The sequence below is a fragment of the Poecilia formosa genome, unplaced genomic scaffold (assembly GCF_000485575.1).
Source record: "Poecilia formosa unplaced genomic scaffold, Poecilia_formosa-5.1.2 Scaffold219, whole genome shotgun sequence".
Classification (NCBI taxonomy): Eukaryota; Metazoa; Chordata; class Actinopteri; order Cyprinodontiformes; family Poeciliidae; genus Poecilia; species Poecilia formosa.
The window spans coordinates 413,802-433,484 of NW_006800158.1; the positions used below are offsets into that span (position 1 = coordinate 413,802).

General features: G+C 40.4%; 1 protein-coding gene across 2 annotated transcripts in view; it reads right to left on the reverse strand.

Annotated features, from left to right (window-relative positions):
• Positions 1 to 16,700, reverse strand: part of pkp3b (plakophilin 3b) — a 28,013-nt gene extending 11,313 nt beyond the window's left edge. The window contains exons 1-6 of one of the 2 annotated variants that reach the window (XM_007568243.2): positions 16,181 to 16,689; positions 7,089 to 7,177; positions 3,749 to 4,341; positions 2,909 to 3,032; positions 1,923 to 2,127; positions 1,628 to 1,787 (exon numbers count right to left, since the gene is read on the reverse strand). In XM_007568243.2, the coding sequence (XP_007568305.1) occupies positions 1,628 to 1,787; positions 1,923 to 2,127; positions 2,909 to 3,032; positions 3,749 to 4,341; positions 7,089 to 7,177; positions 16,181 to 16,388 (1,379 nt within the window). In that variant the 5' untranslated portion in view covers positions 16,389 to 16,689. Of the gene's footprint in view, positions 1 to 1,627; positions 1,788 to 1,922; positions 2,128 to 2,908; positions 3,033 to 3,748; positions 4,342 to 7,088; positions 7,178 to 16,180 lie in introns of both variants that reach the window. The other variant, XM_016679760.1, reaches the window with a different exon arrangement.
• Positions 16,701 to 19,683: the final 2,983 nt, after the last annotated feature.

The following is a 19,683-nucleotide window of genomic DNA, read 5'->3' on the forward strand; positions in this document are numbered from 1 at the left end:
TAAAACTTTTAATATGGTGTTACAGTTTAATATGAGACAGATAATCTGTGAAAACGTCGCTCTCCTTCACCTCCTCCCTGAGCTACCATTGCCATCTGGAGAAATACCCCGCTACCGAGGGTCTATCCTCTTGATCCAAGATCCTGTTTAGCGCCAATCAAACCTGTTTAGCGCCAATCAAACTTATGTCCATGCTGCTGAATGTGCTGAAGGCAGAGAAACAACTTAAAGTCACAGGAAAACTGTTTATCTAACATCATCTGTGGTGATGCTAACTAGACTTAGCATTCACAACATGCTATGCTAGCTGCAGCATAGCAGAAAGCAAGGAGGGGACAGAGAAAGAGAATGTTCAGTGCTACATGATTGTGATTAATAGTGCTAAGGCCCGCCTCCTGTCTCTAATTGGTAGTTTCTAATTGGCAAAGAAGCTCAACGTTTTCACAGATTATCTGTCTCATATCAAACTGTCACACCATAGTAACAGTTTTAACAAATATGTATTTTTTTTTTCATTAAAGTTACATACTGCAGCATAAATGTCTCCATTTGTCATTCTGCCTTGAACACCAGCTGGTAGTGGATCACGAGGATCCCTTCTATTGTGGCCCCACAAATGGAATATAATTATTCAGCCCATAATACATACCTTTGGTGAATTTCAAGAATTTAAGTGATTACTAAAAGGCCTGGCGCTTTGTTGATATTGATCAGATCTGAATCAGACCATAATGACTCATATAATATGAATTAGGTTGTTAGAGAAAAAAACAAAACACTGGAGGGTTTCTTTCAAATTGTAATTTTTGCTTGTATTATGTTGATGATGTTTGACTTGCTGACCTCTCAGCTGTGACAAATGTGACTGGCTAACTGGAATTTGAATAAAATTGTTTTAACATATGTTTTTTGTTCCAGTAAAAAACTCCCTCAACAAATCTTTGTGGTTTATCACTTTCAAAGCAACATTTTTAGTGAAAATTCCCAGTAGAATTAGCAAACAAGGATTTATTTCATGTTTCAGGGAGTGTGCAGAAGTAAATGAAGGAGTAAAAAAAATAGCTTACATAAGAGTAGCTTAGGTATTTCCACTCCTTTTCTTATTCGACACAACAACAAAAATCCATCAACTCTAAAAATAGTCAGTGTGGCAAAAAAAAAACAAAAAAAAACACACAGAAAACAATTATTTTGGATTTCTACAGTAGTTGGAATGAGACACTCGCCCTGCTGGCTGCTGGGAAACAGATGATCTCATGGTTTAGATATGCAGCTTAAAGTCGAAAAGACAAAAAAAACTTTCAAAAAAGGTCAAAGGCAGCTAATAGAGAGATAGTAAAGTAGTGGATTATTTTTGTATCATTAATTTGGTTAATCTGTTGTACAGTTTCATTTTATCTTTGCTCAGGTCCTGTTAATCTAAGTAGATTAACAGGAAGGGAGGTTTTGCTCTGGAAGTAATATGTGCTAATATCAGCAGTGTTGTTGTTGACACTGGGCTGCAGACTGTGTGTCTCAGACTCCTGCTGTCTGGTTGGATCTGCAACATCAACAGCTTCCTGTCAGTCAATTTGTTTGTCTGTCATGTCGCTCCAGTTTATCCGGGGGATCTTGGTCTGGTTCTCACCTGAGGCAGCCAGTGGTATTGTTGAAGATCTCTCTCTCAGACGGGTTCAGAGGGATGCTCTTGCAAAGTGGAACCAGAATTTTCTCAGTCAGAAGTGGCAACGCTTCCACAGCCAGCCTATCCTTCAGGTTGTCTCTGGAGGACAGATTCCAAAGGACACCTAACAGACAGAAAATACCAGAATGACTAGTGACACACACATATACATTTCTTTTTTTCACACAGACTTTTATACTGTGGTGCATATTTGCTCACATAACAAGCTTCCTCTGATGTTGGGATGTTACATTCCTACCTGTGATGGTCTTCCACAGCTCCTCGTCGTGTTGGCTCAGGATGTTGACCAGAGCCGTCAGTCCTCCTGCCTCTATCAGGGCCGCCTTGTTGTCAGCATTCTCATATATAAGATTTCGTGTAGCCGCTGTAGCATAGCGCTGCACCTCTAAATGGTCACTGGAGAAAAGCTGCACCAGCGCAGGAACGCCACCCAAAGCACGGACCTTGGCACACACAGAGAACCTCTTACACACTTTGCACTTTTATCAAATCTATCAAAACTAAGCCTTGAGTTTGGAAATGACAGACATCCCCATTCTCCTGTACACAAACCTATCAGAAAAAAATATTTTACCTTCTGTTCAAATTCTGATTAAATCCACAGAGTAACAATAACACTCTCAGAGTAATCTAAAGTTCATGCAGCAGTTTTTTGGGAAAACTGGACACTTTGGAATAACAAGAAAACAAAACATACAGTGTGTGTGCGTGTGGGTGTGTGCGTGTGATTGCGTGTTTGTGTATGTGTGTGTGTGTGCGTGTCTGTCTTTTAGGGAAAAATACAGAGACATCTATCAGTTCATGTCCACTTATTATTAGAGCTACCTTCCAATCTAATAATATCTGCATGAGGAAAAAATCTGTGTGTGCAGGGAACCAAAAGATGCTTTAGACCAGGGAACCACATTCTCCTAACTGTGTATATATTCAGTGTATACTAATTGGAATATAAATCATTTTTTCTGAAGGTTTTTACCTTCAGAAGAATTGGAACACTGAACAATTTCAAAACTAAACTCTTTAATGTACATTATTAGGCTTGACCAGCACAAAGTAATGAAATGGAAGAACAATTCTACATGTCTGTAAAATGTTTTTACAAATAAAAATCAAGAGTATGTAGCTTGCATAGCCATTTAGTCCCTGTTACATTAACAAACATAAATGAAATACAGGGCAACAAATACAGTCAAATATAACCACAAACCATCAAACTTAAAGTACCTGATTCTTGGCATCGTTGCTATGGTAACATTGGTGTTGTATATAAGCAGCTCCCAAAACTTGCAGAGAAGTATTTGATTCAGAAAGATATCTGACAGCTGTGGGCATGTCAATGCTCTGCATCCTACACACACACCCACGCACACACATACGCATGCACACACAAGAGAAAAAGACAGACTATATTAATGCAGATTTATTTCATATGAAACTGTTTTAATGAGCCAGCAGCAGTTCAAACAGTTAGAGAGGATCTCTGCAGACCTAATGTAGTTAATCTGGTTAGAAATGTGGGACAGTAAATATTTCACTTGGCTGTGATGTTTTGCACTTTGTACTAGTTGTCCTCTACAGTCAATGATTTTCTTCCACATCCATAGGTAAACAGGAGACTTGTCCTCTGTCCCTGTCTGTCCCTCACAGACTCAGTCTTTATTATTAGCACCAGTTTTAATCATCTAAATAATCATCTAAACAACTTTCTTGGGAAAGTGTCGAAAAATTACATGACTGAATGTAAGATTGAACTTAAAGTTGGTATGAAATCATGTCAACATTTATGATTTATTTTTCTTTGTATTTATTTACATGCTGTCATGACGACATGTTTTGACCAAGTGTTGGACATGTCCAATTATTAAGACTTTTTAGAGCTATTTTGTTTTCTTTTTCAGTCACTTCAGTCTGACAGAGTTATTGTGCAGGAACCAGGCAGGTTAGTATGAAATCTTCTTCTGACTGATACCTGACAGACAATCTTGTGCGGAAAGTTTTTATAAACAGACACATTTTTCCGTGGATCAGCTTTAGACAGATAAAAAATTAATTAAGTGTTCTCACTCTGCCAGAGGATCGTTGCTGTGTATGGAGGCGGCATCCATGATGTCTGCTCCCTTGCCGACGCTCCTCAGAGAGCGCAGAGAGGCGGCCCGGTGCAGTTGGGTGTACTGGGCCGTGGCCTGGTTGGTCCTGGAGGCATGATGCTGCCACTGCCCTGTCATGCTGTCCCCGGCACTGGTGAAGCCCCGGCCGTTCCCCAGCCAGCCCTCCGGCCCCAACGCAGAGTTGTGCTGCTGGTAGTACTGCTGTCTGTTGGTGATTCTGTTGATGATGCGATGAGACGGACCTTTATAGGTGTACTGGTAGGGCAGCTCCTCCTCCTGCCAGGGCCCTCTCTCCTGGGCCAGGACCCCGCTCAGGGACCGCCTCAGGCTTCCAGGTGGAGGAACACTGAAGGGCACAGAGGAAGACTCTGGGTGGAGTGGACGGGCCAGAGGTAGCGCTCTGTGGTCATCCTGGCACAGGGACTTGGAGCGTTGGCTTCGACTTTGCATGTGAGAGGTGTAGAAGCTGGCCTGGATGGAGGCGCTTTCTTTATGCCTGACCTGAGAGCTGCCAGACATCCCAGAGGCCTGAGATGACACTGCAGACACCTGCAAGGTGGTTGGTCAGAGGAAAGCAGATCTTAAGAGACTTTTCTCACAGGAACAGGAAATAAGATTTGTTATCAAGACTACACAAATGGTACACTGTTCTATATTACAATGTCACCAAATGACTCTGAACCATCCAATCACTGAACAGATAAATGTGTGACTGTGTCATAACTTTCTCCAGCTGAAAAGAAACAAAACTGAAGTTTTTATCTTTGGACCTAAAGAGGAACAATCTAGAGTCAATGCACAGCTTCAGTTATTACAGTTGAAAACTAGAGATCAGAAACCTGGATGTAGTGATGACCTCTGACCTGAACCACAAATACAGATACACAAATACAGTTACAAAATCAGCCTTCTATCACCTGAACATTTCAAGAATTAAAGGACTGACGTCTCAGCAAGATCTAGAGAAACTTTGTTTAACTTTATTCACATTGATTCACGGAACTTTGTCTTCTCAGGTCTGCCTAAAACATCAATCCTCCATCTGCAGCTGATCCAGAACGCTACTACTGGAGTTCTGACTAAAACCAGGAAGACAGAGAACATCTCCCAGTTCTACAGTCCTTCACTGAGAGAACAGACATCACTAAACTGCTTAGAACCAAAATAAATTAAAGATTTGCTGTTGTCGCATCAACCTTTCAGATCTCTCAGGACTTCTGGTTCTGGTTCTGCTTCTGCTCTGCATCCAGAACCAAACATGGAGAAACAGCATTCAGCTTCTACTCTCCACAAAACTGTAACAAACTTCCAGAAAACTGCAAAACTGCTGAAACATTGAGTTCCTTTAAATCGATGATAAAAACCCAGCTGTTTATTTGTTTTTGAACCATAGAAGCGTTTTTCATTAAAAAAACAAAAACAAAAAAAAACAACCTTGGAGGGTTGAACAACGCTGTATGTCTCATTTCATTTCATAATTAATTAATTAATGGAACATTGATCAACATACTTTATGGGTATTGATAATTAAAACAATTTACAAAATGGAATGTCTGTTACTAGTTTCACAATTGTTGACTGCATGATGTGTTTATGATGTTTGTATGATGTTTGTGTTTATGATGTTTATATTTCATGATGTAAAGCACTTTGAACTGCCTCTGCTCCACAAATCAACTTGATTGATTTTTTTGATAAAAACTCAACAAGTTTTTATAGTAGTGAACTACACATCAGCATTGTTAGTTTTCTTTACAGACTGGTTGCTGATCAGCAGGAAGCTGACTGTGGCGTTTGTATTGTTAGACAGGTCAGTTAAAGGCAGAGTCAGGCATCCTGTTTAGATTTAGTCTTTGTCTTTACATTGTTCCCAGCTGTGCAGAGTGCAGCTTCCATGCTTCTCCTGACCCTGTTGGAAACAGCAGGAAACTCTTACGCAATACCTGCTCATTGTTCAGTGTGTGGGAGGAAAAGTGTGTGCAGAAAATGAAAACAGTTAAGATAAAAATCTGTGGGATTCTATGGCTTGAGGGAACGTACTATCTTCTGATGGTTTGTGTTGGTCGGCATCACTGCACTGGAATGACCGCATGTCTGCGTCGGTGAGGACAGATTCAACTCCAGTCTGAACATCAGTCCTAATCCTAATCACTATGCTGACTGTTTTACATCACTCAGTCAGCTGTTAGAAAAACACTGAACAAGTATGATTTGTCTGATAGGGCTGCTGGAGAAAAGCCTCTTGAAAATGGCAACAAGTTAGTTTTGCAAAGTTGCATCTGAATAAACCACAAGATGACTGGATACTTGTTCTTAGTAATTGATTATTTGGATAAAAAAAATGTTCCACTAATCTTTCATTTAACCATTTAAGCCTTTTTATACATTAGAAAAACATTAAAAGATTCAAATAAACAAATAATTTATTTTCAATGAAGTTTCTTCTGCCTAATACTCAATACCAGCATTCCTTTAGAACGAGCGAATATGTTTCGATATAAAACCATTCCACTGCAGCTCAGGCTGGATGTTTGTTGTTCTGCTGAATCGTCAATCTGGTCCCCAGTTTCAGGTTTTAACCAGGGCGGCCATGTTTTTGGCTCTAACTCTGACCCTGTCTCTGCCCAGTATAGAGGGTGGACCATGGGGTTAGAGGGAAACACTGTGTTTTGATACGTATGTAGGTCAATAGTTATATATTTTTTGCTTCTGGCCAACAGCACATGGCTTTTTTTCTTGTAGTTAACAGCAATGGCCCTCTGCAGCTGCTCCCGAGTTACCAAGGACCTCCTCACTTCTAGGTTTTGGTTAATTCTCTCCCAGCCTGTCAGTTTAGTTAGAAAATCATGTCATGGTGGGTTTGCAGTTGTTCCAGTTTCCACTATGGATTGATGGATTAAACAATTCTCTGAGGTGTTCAAAGTGTGGGTATTGTTATTCCAACCAAATCCTGATTGAAACGTCTCGACAACTTAACCTTTGACTTTCCTCTGTGTTGGTTGGTGAAGTTGGTACAACTAATGTTTTAGTTTTAGTGAACAAACAGAATAATGAAGAGCATTTTAAAAACTACTCCCAATTGTGCATGATTTTGTGCTGGAGTGTCACATAAAATCCCAAAATAATTTGTTAACATTTGTATTCACAATGTGACATAAAGTCATAACTTGATTTCTTTCAAGATATTTTAAAATAGTTGCATGTTAAATGCATCATTTAGAATTTTTATTAATACATTTTAACAATAAATAGACTTATTGTTTTTGGCATGTTGGTATGTGAAGCTTTGTACTCACAGCCATGGGACGAGTGGGTGTGCTTATCATGGACCTAGAACTGAAGCCGTGAGCCTGGGGAAAACTTTTTACTTCAGGATGAATGCAGTCTACAGAAAGGAAAGAGCAAAACACATGTTATTCATTTTAAATATGTCACATTAAAACATAGCATCATAGATCATTAGGAAAACTGAGGTATTGTTTACGATTCCATCAGCCAATCCTGTCAAAAAACAGGATGGTACTGAACTGCATTTAAATGACTCCATCTGCTCACATCCACAGAATGGTGCTGATTGTTTTCTTATTTTTTCTACATTTCTGAATTAAATGACTGATGATCTTGCACTTTTTTCAATGCGCTTTGAGCGCCCCCCAAAAATTATTTGAATTCATTTAAGGCTGAAGCGATTCATTGGATTCATTGTAACAAATCGATTAGTGAAATAATTTAATAATTGATTAATTGCAGCATACAGACTCTAGAAAAGTCATTTTGCTGAAAGAACAACACACTCAAAGCAAAAGCCAAAAGTGAACAAAAATGTATATACATTTTGCAGTTCAGATTAAAAAAAAAAAAACAAAACAAAAAATAACTTTTGTCTAGATAAATTCTACCCAGAACTTTTCAAGAGGCAGTTTTAGCTTCAGCTGGTTCAAATTCTCTGGAAAAAAAAGTCTCCTACTCAGCACCTCTTGCTGCATTTCCATCCATCTTCTGTACACCCTTGTCCCTTAGTTGCTAGTGCCTATCTCCAGCTAACATTCCGGTGAGAGGCGGGGTCACCCTGGACAGGTCGCCAGTCTGTCACAGGGCAACACTGAGACAGACAGGACACACAACTATGCACAGACACTCACACCTAGGGACAATTTAGAGAGACCAATTAACTTAACAGTTAAGTTAAGTTAATTGGTCATGTTTTTGGACTGTGGGAGGAAGCCGGAGTACCCAGAGAGAACCCACGCATGCACAAAGAGAACATGCAAACTCCATGCAGAAAGACCCCAGGCCGGGAATCAAACCCAGAACCTTCTTGCTGCCAGGCAACAGCTCTACCAAATGCACGACTGTGCAGCCCCCTTGCTGCATTTTAAATCAGTTAATGAAAACTGATGTTCAGTCCAGCAGAAAGGCCTGAGTTTTTCGTATTGGTGTTAGGATTGTTCAGCTGCAGATGTTTATTTTATTATTTCAAAAATAATTGGAGTAGTTGTTTAAAAAGAGTTTACGTACTGCTGCAACAGCACGAAATAATTCTTAAACGTAGCACTCCTGTAGGATTCGTAGCAGTGGCGTATGTGTGCCGCATATGAGATGTGAGACATCAGGAAAAGAAGTAATAATTGAACATTCTTATCACAGAATAATTAATTAAGTTTCATTCAGTGTTAACTGCAACTATCTGGAGCTCTGTCACAGCTTTTAAGGGAAGGCATCTAGAAAATTAGCCACTGTTCAATTCCTCCACATTCTAATCAGGATTTTCTAAAGCTGAAAGAAAATATAAACACAAGATGCATGGCACAGCAATATTTGATTTTCTTTCAATACAATACACAAACTAAACACTGACTGGACAAGTAGATAGGCTGCAGAAATAAAATCTGAATGCAACTGACAGATATTGTTCCTCAAATGTTCATGCTGGCCAGCAGATGTGCCCTGGGTCAAAACTACCACTGTTACTGTTACTTATGTTTCTGACAAGCATAGGTATTCGGTGTGGTGAGGGAAGGCATATTTAATAAAATGGAAAAAAAAGACTTACAAAAATTGAAGATGCTACAGGAAAATGAAAAAGACACAAAACAGAAAGAACCAAAGAGGAATCATTCAACTAGGGGCTTAGGTACTGAGGAGAGGAAGTGAGAAAGGAAGCAGAAGAGCTAATTGCAGGTGACTGGGAACAGCTGAGGAGAGCAGGCAAAGGAAATGAGGAAATGAAAAAAACAGCTGGGAGAAAGAAAGGTAGGAAAAGACAGGAGAGAAAACAATAAAACTGAGAGCCAAATTAAAAAGAAGGAAACACTGATAGATACAACTAATGAACGAACGTGATGAAAAAAATAAAATTGCACTAAGCAAGTAAACAATAAAGAAATTATCAAAAACTGAAAAAAAAAACTAAACTAGAAGTCCAAACACCTACAGATTGAGAGTTTCACCCAGCTTCAGTGTAAGGAACAAACCATCCAGAGTTAATGGCTGGTTAGTTCTGAAGCACTAACCAGCCACTGGGTTATTCTCACTAAGAATAAACCCAGCCAGACACCAGCTGAGCAATTCACTCAAGAATAATGAACATAGAGCTCCACTGGGTACAGGAGGGAGAATAAGGGCATGACTTCACCAAGAGACACTCAGCAGCACGCCTGAACTTCACAATCCAAGGATAACAGGAATCTCCATGGAAGAAAAAACCGAGTAAGTCATCTTTACTCACAAAACATCTTCAGATGGGTGAAGCATCCAGTATAAGCTCTTAGGATTCAACGTGTCAGTGCTATCGATTGTGCCACACAGACAGCATGTTCAGTGTGACCCAGGTTGTGTATGGGTGTGTGTGGAAGATGACATCATGTAAACAGAAGTGCATGGAGCAATTCCAGCTCCCATTTTAATGTCACCCTGGACACAGAAAGCATGACGCTCCTCCATACAGCTCACTGCAACCACATGAAGGACAACACAAAGGAGAGTGTTGACTGGAAAGACCACAAGACACACACACACACACACACGCGCACACACACACACACACACGCACACACACACACACACACACACACATACACACACACACAGAATACAAGTACTGCAGGCTGGGAGGGAGGAAGGAGGAAATACTGCTGGGTGGGGCCCTGGGCTGCATGCCTGAACATCAGCATCACCACATCACAACTAACTGATACCACCAACGCAGAAATACAGCATGAGCAGAAATATGAATAACTACACGAACAAGTTAATGACACAAATCACACACAGGTTCTGAGGGAGTCAACAAGAGAGTGCAGTCAGATCATTTTACATAAAGAGAAAGAAAACTAGGAATCTATTTGTAAGAATACAAACTTTCTTCTAGCTTGTCATCCTCTTTGTGATGTTTAAATAATGAAGTGTGGCTTTTGGATATTAGTCATTATTCAGCATTTAAGGACAGCATTCACCTCTTTTCCATCTATCAGGATTTTTTCTGCAACGATGTGACAAAGGGACCCAAAACTGCACCATGTGCAGTTTCAGTTGCTGCAACTGCAACAGCTGGAAACGTTGCAGCATTTCCAGCTGCTGCAGTTTGATTTCACACCAGACTCTGTCAAACCAAACTAACACTTTGAGGAACCTGTTCCTCTCGTCGCCTGTGGTGGCGCTGCTCTGAAAACCACAGAAGGAAAAAGCACAAAAACATCTGAAGAAAATACTGAGGGCAACTTCCTTCTTTATCAAAAGTAAACATGTGGCATCTGATTTTAGTGGTTGTAGGATTTCTCTTTTGTCTTTGGTGAAAGATCACAAACCATTTCTCCCACCAGCTAGCTCTAGACTTGCATATTTGTTTTGGTTGTATATACCCAGAATGCACTTTATTTTAGTTCGCTTCCTACTTTTGGTGCGTTCTCCAGTCCACTTGGCATTCATATGCATTCAAACTGCACCACAGTTCACTTCAACTGAAACCAGACCAGAGTTCACTTCTATGCTCTCCAAACAAACCGGACCTCCTGGACAGACGGACTGGAAGTCCAGCCTGTTTAGTATGAATTCACACAGAATGCACTCTAAATTAGTACAACTCATTAAATATCTCACTTATATCAGTGTCTAATGTTTTGTATCAATTATATCTAGGATGTAGAGGGATTTATTTACAGGCAAATACATCCGATTCAACATGTTTGATTTATTAAGCCAATGACAGCAAACATAAATGTATTTTCTACTTGAGGAAAACGTTACCCTGGCCTATTAGCTTGTGCTATCACCTTTGGTTGTAATGACTTCAAAGATTCCAGTTTATGTTGGTCTAATGAAGGTTTCTCATATTTCTCCATTTCACCTGAGAGATGTCTGAGGGAACTGACTCCATTCCAGGTCTTTAATTTACTCATTCTCAGCCAGTCCTGGTGTGTTCTGGCTCATTGTCATGTTTCAGGGTCCAGTTTTGTATGATCCCTCTGATTCAGGGTAGAATCCATGGTGGATTTTATGATGATGAGTTCACATGACCACAGTCAGTATGAAGATCTTAAACTGGAATTCTTTTTTGGTTTATTCCAAACATCTGCTCCAGCCTAGAAATCATTCCACTTTTCACTCATCTGTCCGAATAACATTATTTCAAAGTCCAGCTTTTCTCTCTGGCAAACACTGGTCTGCTTTCACATGTAAACTTGTGCTTGTCTCTTTGTGATTGTACAGGTATGAACTTCCACATCAGCAGAGGTAGGAACCAGCTGTAGGTTCTGATATGAACATTGAAGGTTTTTGAAATGTCTTTTAGCATCTTGTGTTCTGCACTAGTGCTGAATCAGCTTGAACGTTCAGTACATATATTTATATATATTTATATATCTATATAGATTTCTATATAGATTATTGCAGAGTATCATTTAACTTATATTGCTTGTGTGTGAAGAAGTGATGTTTTACTTATTTCAACCAGCAGGTCATCATGGTGTCAAGAGCAGAACTTTTAAAACCAATGGCACTCATGATTTTCCTAATATCACAGTTTATAAACTGTGTAGGTTTCTATTATAACAATAGATGTTTCATACTGGTGTAGTCCTGTGCAATTAGTTTGGATTTCTCATACCTAAGAATTAAAGGAACTTGGAGTTTGCACCAATAAAGTAAAACCAGCTTCTTTTGCATGAGAAGAAAACTCAAATAACTGCTATCACATTTTAGATTCTCCCTGTCTTCCTGTCATATTTTGCCATTCTAATCATGGCATGAATGAAGACTACTGGTGGAACAAGAGGAAGGTCTAAAATAGATCCTGACAGCATGTTGTCTGGAGGAGATTGGAAAGGAATGTTCAGCAAACAAAGGTGGTCAGGCAGGGCGGCGTTCTCACTTCAAAATAAGCTTCAGCTTTGTTGATTCCTCTGCTTTCATTTTTGTATATAGTACACATGTAGTAAAATGCAGTCTGCTCAGGTGTTACTGGTGGGTGATTTATTTTTAAGAAACAAGTAAAAAAATGACTTTTAGTCAGCAGTGAATTATGATGAATTCACAGTGAAGGAGCCTGACCTCAGTGCCCTGTGGTTTCTCAGATTAATGTCAAGGTTCTTTATTTTCTCTCCTCTGATTATCTGCCTCATATTATACAGTCACTACATGGTGATAGATTTAGCAAATATGTAAAAGAAATGTTATGTTTTAAGTTACATACCCCGGCTAAGAATAGATGGAATTTTAAAAAAGCGTAGATTTTGTTAACTAAAGAGGAGCAAAAACAAGAATAAAGTGTATTTTACGATGCTGCACATCTTGAACATTTTCTATGCTTGTGTATTTCACAAAGTATGGAAATAAAAAAGTTTAAAACACAAAACTTCCACCAAAATCCATAGTAACTATATGGATTTTATTGGTCTTTCTACCTCCCTTTAAGGGTCTTAGCAGCCTTTTGGTCTGCAAACATCACCGTTAGGACAGCATTGTTCTGAGCAGGAAAGAACTGTTTATTCCCATGGCAACCTGAACAGGATGCACTATTACTGGTAAAGACTGTAGCAATATTATCAGATGAAAAATCACTCCAAAATAATCATATTTGCTTTTTTAAGTGCAGTAGAAGCCTGAGCAGTGAGTTCAGCTGACATTATCAGCTGCTCTGGGGTTTCTCCCTCTGAATTTATTACAAATGAGATCTACCTAACATCACACTATCAATCTACTAGATCTCTGGAGATATCCAAGGAGAAGGAAGCTGCTTCATCAGCCAAATCGTTGTAGCCTACAGGAACACGGATGTTTCAAACACAATGAAATGCCAACATTTTAATCCTGGCTTATTTCTTTATTTATTAGTCACAGAAATTTGAATTTGAGTTGACCTACAGCCTGTATTCTGTCACCTAAAGTGGTTAGAATATCTCAATGCCTTATGGGATATTCCTTCAGCAGCCTCGCTCAAAATAACTTATTGCCAAATTGTTGCAAGGTAAACAGATGAAGCATCAAAATACAGTCAGAATGAAGCACACCCCTTTAATATTTTACAGCCTTACATACTTATTGACATTTTTCATCAACTGCACTTCGTTTTCCATTTTGACTTCATTTTTGTTTCATGCAAAATAACATAAGTTACTCTATAGCAGGGCTGCACAACAGTGCAGTTGGCAGCACTGTCACGTTGTGCATTTGAAGTTAGTTTGAACAATTTCAGAACCCGGTAAACCAGACCACACATCGGACAAAATCAGTTTGTATTTTCTGTTTACAGTTAAGATAAAACATTTGTACTGACAAATATGACCCAGTTTTTTGCTGTTTGTAGACTTGTTCAGGACTTGATGGTCCTTTTCCTTCCCAACCTCCCAGTCTGGACTGGGAAAGCAGCCGTCAGCAGAGCCAGCATGCAGCCTGGTACGGCTGCATCTGGGGATCAGGACACTGACGCTGAAATGGGATTCTCCCTCCAACTACATTATTTATTACACTGTAGCTGTGGGTTACTGCCGTCCAAGCTCTTTATTCTGTTGGCTTTAATGCCATGGCAACCAACAAGCCCTAAGGCTTCAAGTTAATTTCTTAGTGTGAAACAGCACAGACAGGTAACAGGGGGACAGGATGTAACGGGGGACATCATACCAGCGAACAGCACAACATTCACCTGGGATTAGTTCTTCTCTCCCCTGGCACTGCATTTCATTTTGATATGTGAGCTCATGTCGTATAAATGTCACTGTTGGTGATCAGAGGAAGGAGTTTTAGTAAATAACAGCCACACAGTTCTGTCAACATCTGCTTTATCAGACTCAGGAAAGTGTGGAGACATTTTGTCCTTCTTGATTTCTGGTTGTCTTCAGAAAATACCCTAGTGAGGTTCAATGGTAAACGGCCTGTAGTTGTGAAGCGCTTTATCAAGTCCAGATGACCCCAAACGACCCCTACATCCAGTCACTCCCACACACACTCACACACTGATGACGGTGAGCTACATTGTAGCCACAGCCGCCCTGGGCAGACTGACAGACGAGAGAGAGGCTATCAGGCAACAACAGGCAAAGCTGGTGAAGTGGTGAAGTGGTGTCCTACCAAGGACACAACAACTTTAACATTTAGGGAAAAAAGTAGAAATTGGACAGTGGAAGTTTATGCAGTCATTGTTAGACTTTCCACAAGAAAGGAAAAACCAGGAAATAAAACCCCTGGTGTTCCAAAGGTCAACAAATACATATAACATCATCTGATGTTCTCTGAACTCTGAACTGAACAGAGAAATCTGCTGGATTCCACATCATCAGTTTCATGTAAGTAGCTGATATTGGTTGAATCAAATCTACAACCAACACTGTGTAGTCTCTTTGTTGAGATGTTACTGGGCCTCAGATTGACTCCACAAAGACTGTATTGTTACTTGGTATACAGATTGTCCAATAAAAGCCAAGTTTTCAAGTCCAAGTCCATGTAACCCAGGTGATAAGTTCAGCTTTGGGTTTTCTTCTTTGTGTTTCGTGCTCCTTGAAAAACTCTGAGCAGAAACTTTCTCAAATGAAAACTCAACAACTCCTGAATCCTGTCCTGTTTGACTCTTTTGTAGAAATGAAGAAATGTTCTAATTCCGCCTTGTATTCACCTGAAACTGTTCCCATGATAAGAAAACCAGAACATTTTATTTTTCCTGCAAGACACAAATAAATGACACACAGTTTTGCTTTCTCTTTTCTCCTGGGTCTCCATCTTAACATTTTGTCCTGCTGTGCTTAAGAACATTTCAGTGGTTTAAGTGGTGTGGATCAGCAGTCACTGCAGAATACACAATGTGGCAGGGAAAAAAACCCGAGCAGAACGACAAAGCAAAGGGTGGGAGCCTATAAAGGTTTCAGTCAGGACTTTTCCCAACAACGTCTGGATAGAATCTGTTTTCAATTTAGACCAAATAAAATTCCCTAGCTACCGCTGGCCTGCGTGTGCTGAATGCAGATTAGCAACAGTTTGCAATGCAGTGTCAGGAGATAAGATGTAGCCCACCACAACGGGCCGGCGGCCAACACAACCACAGCAATGGATTGGTCCCGCAGAGAACAGAGAATAACTCTGATATATATATCAGAGTTATATATATATTCCTATTCCTAAATTCCTAAATAGAATAGGGTCCCTATTCTATTTCTTTTAGTCGTAACAGTGTTACTTAACTTTCTGTATCATAGCTGGATTCTGAATAGGAGTGGGTGGTGTTGACTTAGAATGTCATCCAGATATTTTGTGGTACTATTGTGATAACAAAAGTGATGATGGAAAAATGATTTATTATGTCTTTTTCATGTAACTGACTGTGACTGTATGTCACAGCATTCAAATCCTGCTCTGGACAAACATTCCCATCTGAAACAGACTCCTTCAGGCGCCTCTGACTTACTGATTTATCACTAAACTCCACACGGTTACAATATACTGGATCATATTTTCAAATTTACTGATACTTATTGTTCTTGTGGAACAGTGGAGAAAATATTAAAAACGTAACTTATGAGATGATGCCAGTTGTATTTTTTTTTTTTTTACATTAACTGAAATTTATCGAAACAACAATAAATCAAAACTCTTATTATACTCAACCAATAAAAAAAAGAAAGTTTGGTTTTTTATATTTCCCATACTTTTCCAGTTTTGTTCTTGTATTTTGCTGAGTTTTATTTTTTTTATATTTCCCATACTTTTCCAGTTTTGTTCTTGTATTTTGCTGAGTTTTATTTTCATGTTTATTATTTGAATAAGTGATTTCTTCTGTTCCGTTCTAGAAGGACTCCAGGGTGTCTGAGCGGCTGATGGACACAGGTTACACTAAACCTCAGTTCTACACAAGTAACGGACTGGTTCCCCTCACTGGGGAACTTTTTCAGCAGCCTGTTCTCACCTGTTGCTGGCCCAAACTGTGAGTTGCCCAGCCTGGGCAGTGAGGAGGACTTCCTCTCGGCCAGTCGCATGCGGACCTGCTCTTGGACCCTCCGGACTTTGGCCAGCGGGTCCGCGGACTGCCCGTCCGAGGGCAGCACGTAGGCGGTACAGGAGGAGTTCGGTTGCAGCGCGGTCAGAAAACAGCCGTCCGCCATCGCAGCAGTCATACTCACTCACAACGGGGACTTAAACAACTTCACCCGGGCAGAGAGGGGAGAAAATCAAGGGAATAAATATTCCAACGGTCCCGAGTCCCGTCAGCGGCTCAGCGTCTGAAGGAGAGTCCGCCCCGCTACGAAATGGAGAGCAGAGCAGTCAACAGCCCGAACATCTGGAGGCGGGAGCTGCGGGGAGGAGGTGCAGGACAAATCCACCTGCTGTCAGGGACAACCCGACACTGGAATGGTTGACTGATGATTTGTAAAATACAGTAAAATACAATATTCACAACAAATAAAATACTAAACCCCATACGTTCGAAAGTTGAGTAGAAGGAAAAAGTGTGGTAGAAAAAGGCGCACAAGCGACAGGATTGTGAAAGAAAAGCCCTTTGAAGCATTTGGGCGCCCCGCGGCTGTCTGCACCACCCACAGATCCAGTGTGAGCTACAGCTGTCAGGCAAAAGGAGACACAACCGAGGACTGAGGGTACAAACAGACACATTCAATGAGGTAGAGTATTATTGAAATGTCCATTTCAAGAACCATTTTCACTAAATGAAACACATTATGTAGGTAACACAGACAGCCCTGGAAGCCTTTATTTCTGTTAATTACGATGATTTTCCATCCATCCATTTTTCCGTCACCCTTGTCCCTCGGTGGGGTCGGGAGGGGTGCTGGTGCCTATCTCCAGCTCACGTTCCGGGCGAGAGGCGGGGTACACCCTGGGCAGGTCGCCAGTCCGTCGCAGGGCAACACAGAGACACACAGGACAAACAACCATGCACACACACACACACACTCACACCTAGGGGCAATCTGGAAAGGCCAATTAACCTGACAGTCATGTTTTTGGAAACCGGAGAACCCGGAGAAAACCCACGCATGCACAGGGAGAACATGCAAACTCCATGCAGAAAGACCGGGGCCGGGAATCGAACCCAGAACCTTCTTGCTGCAAGGCGACAGCTCTACCAACTGCGCCACTGTGCAGATTTTCCACTTAGAGTTAATGAAAATATGACATTTAAAATTAGAATAATACATCAGGCCAATAGAAAAAAATAAAACAAAAATTTAGCCTTAATGGAAAGTTTGTTTAATGCCTGCTTTATTAGATCCCGGGTTGTTGTTAGTTGTTTGAGGGTTTGATTTACTGATTCTAGTTTCACATTATTTCTGTGTACCTTAGCTTCTGTACTATGATTAGACCATCTTTGTCTCTGTTTTACCTTAGCTCAGTCCTTTAGTGTATTTAGTTTTATTATATTCCTTAATTATTCTCTGTCTCTCCCTTCTCACACCTGAAACTTGTTTCTAATCATCATCTGTTCCTTGTTTCGCAAGCTCCCCACTATACATATAACTCATTCTCAGTCACTCTTTGCTGGTTCCCCCTGTGATCACCCGATGTGCTCCTGGATATCTTTGCTGGTTTTCTGTTCTTGGCTCCTTTTGTTGTTCTACTCTGGCTCCCTGCGTTCCCTGTGATTTTCTCTTTTTTTGCTCTTTATTTTGTTAGGTAAATTGTATTATTATCAAATGTTGTTATACCTTTATAATGTTCTTGCTTTATGTATTTATTTGGTAATCATATCTTTTAAGAAATATTGCTGTATTGTTAATCACTCTGATTTCCTTTCTCAGAGGGCCTCTCTGAAGAAGAGCAGTGACAGCAGCTCTCTACAGAACGCCCTGCTTTTGAACTGTTAGATAGCCGTAATACCGTCGCCGTGAAGATGTACAATTTGCTCTGTTTGACCCTGTGTCAGGAAATGGTTAATCTGGTTTAAGATAGATTGTGTTGTTAGTTAGTGATAATCATTGGGGCTGTAACTGTGTGATGAAGTGTCTTTCCCCCTCCCTTTAGAGTTACAGCGCTCTCTCTGTGATTAGGGATCCTAAAGACAATAAAAAGAGAGGGGCAGGCAAATGTGCTTTCAGAGCGGTAGGAGATTGTAACTGAAAGCACATCTCTGTCTGTTCTCCTCGCGAGTATTCAGAATCTAACTTTCTCTTGTCTTTCCTGTATTATTTAATCTGTGTTAATAGGTGTCAACTCTGACAATTTTTATTAAACCTCCAAATCCACTTGACACCTCTGCCCAGAGTACTTGGGTTGTACTCTGGGATGTACTTCAACATCCAACACAACATAAAGGTTGTTCATTTTTTCAGGTTACTTTTAGTCCTTGATCTGAAGTTAGGTGATGGGAACCCTCACCTCGTCTCAAGAAGGCTGCTTCCAGCAGCTTGTATCTCACTCCTTTTTAACACGATCCATGTCTCATGACCAGAAACGAGGCTTGAAGCATCTGATTGTCTGATGTCACTCATAAACAAGCAAGAAATCAAATTGTACATAATGTAATAAGGAAGTTTGCACAGATTGCAGCAGTCTGGCCGATCAACTTTAAGAAGCTTGACCTGCCAACTCCGAGGTTGGCCAATGCTGGCTTCTTTATCTGAAATGTTGTTAAATACAGCAAGGAAGTCGCTCAGTTGGCAATGGTGGGTTGACAAGGTACATGCAGTCATGACCTGGCAGTGTCGGCCTCTCAGTCAAAACTGTCTCACAGCACAGCAGAAGAGGGCTGGGGGTGATTTTTAGACCCTGAAGGTAAATAAGATCAGGTGATAAGATTGACTTCACATGTAAGTATCAGCTGATCACTGATCTCCCAAAAACTGGGCCAGATTTATTGTGATCTTGTGATCTTATGAAACATGTGCAGCTTATCCAGAGGAGAGAAAACCCAGACTCGTCATTTTTAACTCCCTCAACATTCACTTCAAATCATGTTGCATTCCAGGCCCACTGAAGTGGGAAGTCCAGTTTTCATGTTACAGCTCATTTCTTTTCCTTAACTAGTAAACCATAAATACCTTCCCGTTTGAAGACCAGCATGGCTGTTCCAGTTCGTGGTTTGTTTTGGCCAGGCTGGACTCCTACATGGAAAACCGTTTTCTGTAGTTTTGAAAACATCTCACACTTCAACAGTTAATCTCAATGGTGACTGAATGGCATAAATGCCTCACACTTGATTTTTAGCTCTATCTGTTTACACACAATGCATCTGTAAGTCATAACATTATGATCCCTAATGCATGTGATGCAAGTGGTTGGAAAATTAAGAAAAAGAGAGATTCCTGCCAATTCTAAACAACATTTGAAGCCAAGAGAGGAAGCTTGGGTGGAGTGTCAAATCAGGAGTGGTTTAGCAAACCAGCTTAGCTCACAGCTCTGCTCATGTTAAAAAGTGCTTGACTTCAGGTCAAAACCCTCAGAGTGATGAGAAAA